The 4,013-nt window shown below is 56.6% G+C and overlaps 1 protein-coding gene across 3 annotated transcripts in view; it reads right to left on the bottom strand.

Annotated features, from left to right (window-relative positions):
* Positions 1-1,229: 1,229 nt before the first annotated feature.
* Positions 1,230-4,013, bottom strand: part of ALAD (aminolevulinate dehydratase) — a 10,013-nt gene continuing 7,229 nt past the window's right edge. For all 3 annotated transcript variants that reach the window (XM_010835163.1, XM_010835164.1, XM_010835165.1), the window contains exons 5-12: positions 3,543-3,678; positions 3,353-3,436; positions 3,162-3,250; positions 2,899-2,954; positions 2,725-2,812; positions 2,561-2,647; positions 2,016-2,145; positions 1,230-1,383 (exon numbers count right to left, since the gene is read on the bottom strand). In XM_010835163.1, the coding sequence (XP_010833465.1) occupies positions 1,325-1,383; positions 2,016-2,145; positions 2,561-2,647; positions 2,725-2,812; positions 2,899-2,954; positions 3,162-3,250; positions 3,353-3,436; positions 3,543-3,678 (729 nt within the window). In that variant the 3' untranslated portion in view covers positions 1,230-1,324. The remainder of the gene's footprint in view (positions 1,384-2,015; positions 2,146-2,560; positions 2,648-2,724; positions 2,813-2,898; positions 2,955-3,161; positions 3,251-3,352; positions 3,437-3,542; positions 3,679-4,013) is intronic.

Raw genomic sequence — 4,013 nt, 5'->3', positions numbered from 1 at the left:
CCGCTTCCTTTGCTCTCCACTGCCACCACCCTGGTCCAGGCCACTGGCATGGTTCCCTGGGGTCTGCAGCAGCCTCCCAACCAGGCTGGTTCCGGCTCACCCCTCCATTTTTTTTCAAAGCAGCAGAATGGGGGAAACTGGAACACGTATAACGCCTGGTTAAGACCCTTCAGATGGCTTTCTATCAGATGCAAAACAGAAACCAAGCTTCCTACAAAGTGTGGGATCTACCTTTCCAACCTCCGGTGCTGTCATCCACCTTCTTCCTCATCTGGTTCCCACGATGGGGTTCCTGCTGTTGCAGGAACCTGCACACTCTGCCGTCATTCTCACAGCTTCTGACATCCGCTTCCCTCTCCTCTTGTTAAAGGCCTTTCCTTGCCCCTCCATCTCAGGAAGGGCTTCTCAAGCGAGGCCCATCATCTATTATTCTGTCTCAGACCCTTTCTCTCCCTGGAAGCACTATTACCATCTGTAACTGCCTTATTTGTCTGTTTTCTTCTTGGCATCTGTCACCCTGGTTCCCTTGTGTAGATTCCACACAGAGACAAGCTGAAGTCTGTCCTGCTATATATCCCCAGGACCCGGTATTGTGCGTGGGCACAAAGCAGACCTTCTCAAGAAATATTTCTGCAATAAAGAGCCTTTTTGGTGGTGCCATCGCCAACAGTCAGGAATTCTCTTTGCTTCTGAATTTCGATCCTTCGGCAGCGTTCCTGCTTGTTAATGAATTAATTCTTTTCTGCTTGTTAATGAGTAATTCTTCTCCAGGTTTATGGCTCAGAGAACAGCAGCAGACCTCAGGCAGCCTGGCAACCACTGGCCTGTGTGGGGATCGCTTTCCAGTGGAATTGCAGCAAATGTCAACTCTAAACCCAGGGGGTCAATCTAGGCCTGTGTGCCCACCTCTGCTGCCAGAGGCCTCCAGCTTTCCAGAGCTTCTTAGGGTCCAAGAATCAACTGCCCTCTCTCCCTTAATGTTCCAAGCCCTTCTCCCAGACCCCACTGAGCTGATGCCATGAGTCCTGGTGGCTTTCCAGCTGAAGCAGCCCCAGAAGAAGGAGCAGGGTTGGCAGAGGTGAGCTTCAGGACTGACCTAGAGGAGGGGCTGGGAAGCCTGGGAGAGCCAGTGAGGATGTGGCTGCAAGTGGGAAGATTTGGCAGGCTGGCAAAAACCACCCAGGGCTTCCAGGCACCCGCCAGCACATAAGCAGGAAGAGGGCAGGAGTGCACAGTTCTAAAAGCATCGTTTACTTTGGTTTTCACTTCTCCAAGGCTCAGGAATGGAAAAGTTCTAGTTCTTGCATCTGGTACACTTTCTCCATCACTCCTTCAGCCACTGCAGTAGCTGAGGTGTGTAGTAGGTAATGATGACATCGGCACCTGTGTGGGGAAAGAAGCGGGCAGCGGGGCAGGGCATCAGCTCGGGAAATACCTTCTGGGAGGTGAGGGCTGGGGTGGGAAGAAGGCTACTATGAAGAGGCACAGCCCCAGGGTGTCACCACCTAAGACCTGAGTCTAGTTCTGGTCAGTCCTAGCTCTATACACTGTGTGACCTTGGGGAAGGCATTTTCTCTTTCTGGGCCTCAGTGTGCACAGTGGGGGAAATAGGCAAGCTGTGAATTCCCCCGCCACGCCGTGTGCCTAACCAACAAAACCAGCTCTCATTTCTGAAATGACATGCATATGCCAATTACACGCAGCATCTCATTTAATCCCCTTGATGACCATGCACCATCTGTCTTATCCCCAGTCTACAGACAAGGACACTGAAGTTAGAGAAGTGACTTGCCTAAGGTCTCAAAATCAAAAGGTAACTGAGGGCTCTGCGTGGTTCATTGCTCACCTTCTGCCCCGCAGTTTCATGTCCGTTCCCCAGCCTGTCTGTTTAGATCATTGGCATTTCCAGACAGGTGACTCCAGGCTGTCCCCTAACTTTACTTCCCTATTTGGGCAAGGTGCTTCTATCAGTTCCCTGTGGCCCAGGTCAAAACCCCCCACTCCTGCATGCTCACCTGCTCTGCGGAAGGCAGTCATGACCTCTAGTACAGCAGCCTTGAGATCAAATGCCCCGGCCTGGGCCCCGTGCCACAGCATGGCGAACTCTCCAGAAACATGGTACACAGCCAGGGGGAGCTCAGGGTGCTGTTGGGGAAGCAGTGGGGGACAGGCAGGTTGCAGTGGCGGGGGTGGTTGTGCCTCCGGGTGTCCCTTCCTCCCTGCCACGAGACCTGAGTCATTGCTGCTGGCAGCCTGGCCCACTCTTGAGTTGTTCAAAGGCTCCCCCGAGCCCTGGCACAGAGGCCCACAGTGTTTCCCTGGCAGGGATGGCATACGGGAGGTGGGGGAGCGTTCCAGTTCCTGGGCAGATTGCTTCCAACTCTGAGATTCCCTCGATCGAAGGTCCCAGAATCTGTGGATACACTCTCATCTCCCCAGCCCCAACTCTGGCCCTTCTTGCCCAGAAAGAGAAAATGCCTTCCCCAAGGTCACACTGTGTACAGAGCCAGGACTGACCTGATCTGGACTCAGTCTTGGGTGGCGACACCCTTGTTCTCACCTTGTTCTTTACCTCCCGTACGATGTCCAGGTAGAGCGTTCCTGGCTTCACCATGAGCAAGTCTGCTCCCTCCCGAACATCCCGGTCCTAAGAGATGAGGTATGGTGTGGGCAGTGCCTGGGAGGCGAGGCGATGGGGGGAGAGGCTGGGTGGGGCTCACTCACCACCGCGCGGAGGGCCAGGCCTCGTGCTCCAGGTGGCAGCTGGTAGCAGCGGCGATCTCCAAAAGCCGGGCTCGACTGAGCCGCGTCCCTGGGAAGCAGAGACACCAGGTGGGCTCCAGCTTTGGGCTAGCAGGTCAGGGATTCAACAGCAGACCCTCACCCATTCCTACTCACCGGAAAGGTCCATAGAAACAAGAAGCGAATTTGGCACTATAGCTCATCACTGATACCTACAGGGAGATAACAGGGGTCTCGGCTCAGCCAGCCCTTTTCACGTGTCCCAGGGTGAAGTGAAAAGGAGAGGAAGGACCCAGGTCCAAAGAAGAGCCTGTGTCCCAGGCCCATTGGAGCTCTGGGCCTTGCTTCGTCCATGTGGGGAGCAGACACAGGGGCAGGTCTGGCCCAGGCTCTCTCACCTCCCCACACCCCACCCCTACCCTGTTGCCGAATCCATGTGCCATCAGAGCTTCCTTGATGGCCTCCACGCGTCCATCCATCATGTCCGACGGGGCCACCACCTGACATCCTGAAGGGCAGAGGGTGGCCTTCAGAACTCTGGGATCCTCCTCTATCCACCCTGCCGCCTCCCTGACCTGGGGGTGCTCATCCCTGCTGGGGGATTACTCACCCGCCTTGGCATAGGCCAGAGCCACCTCTGCCAGCCGCTGGCGGCTCTCCTCAGCTTGGAATGACCCGTTCTCACTCAAAAGCCCTGCAGGACCAACAGCTGGGTTTGGGGGAACAGCTCGGGCCTCGGCACATCCCCACCTCAGCGGGATTGTGGGTGGCAACGGGGCTGGTGGGAGGCGGGAGCTCACCGCAGTGACCGTGGGAGGTATAGGGACACAGGCACACGTCACAGGCCACCAGGAGGCTGGGGAAATTCTTGCGCAACAGACGGATGGCCTCGATAGCCGGGGAGTCCTCGGAGTCGGCTGCGGAGCCCCGCTCATCCTAGCGGCAGGGGAAGGACAACGCGGAATCTGTTACATGAAGCCTCAGGGAGGCACGGTGGCCGGCCATCAGAGCAGGCCAGCCCACTCCTTCATCACCACCACCGCCCCTGGACCAGGAGGCCTGGGGAGGACTATTCCCACTTTGTACAGGAGACCTGACTTGCCCATTCAGAGCTGCAGCCCTGCTTAGCTTCCTGATGCCACATGGCTGCTGTTTCCAGGGCAGCGACTGTGTTCCTTCACTGGTGGCCCCAGGCCACCCATCAGACAGATGAACGCGCCCATCAGACAGATGGGCAAGCTGAGGCCCCATGTAGCAGAGCCTGGGACCAG

The sequence above is a fragment of the Bison bison genome, unplaced genomic scaffold (assembly GCF_000754665.1).
Source record: "Bison bison bison isolate TAMUID 2011002044 unplaced genomic scaffold, Bison_UMD1.0 scf7180017864039, whole genome shotgun sequence".
NCBI classification, from domain to species: Eukaryota; Metazoa; Chordata; class Mammalia; order Artiodactyla; family Bovidae; genus Bison; species Bison bison.
This window is presented reverse-complemented; position numbering and strand designations above follow the sequence as displayed.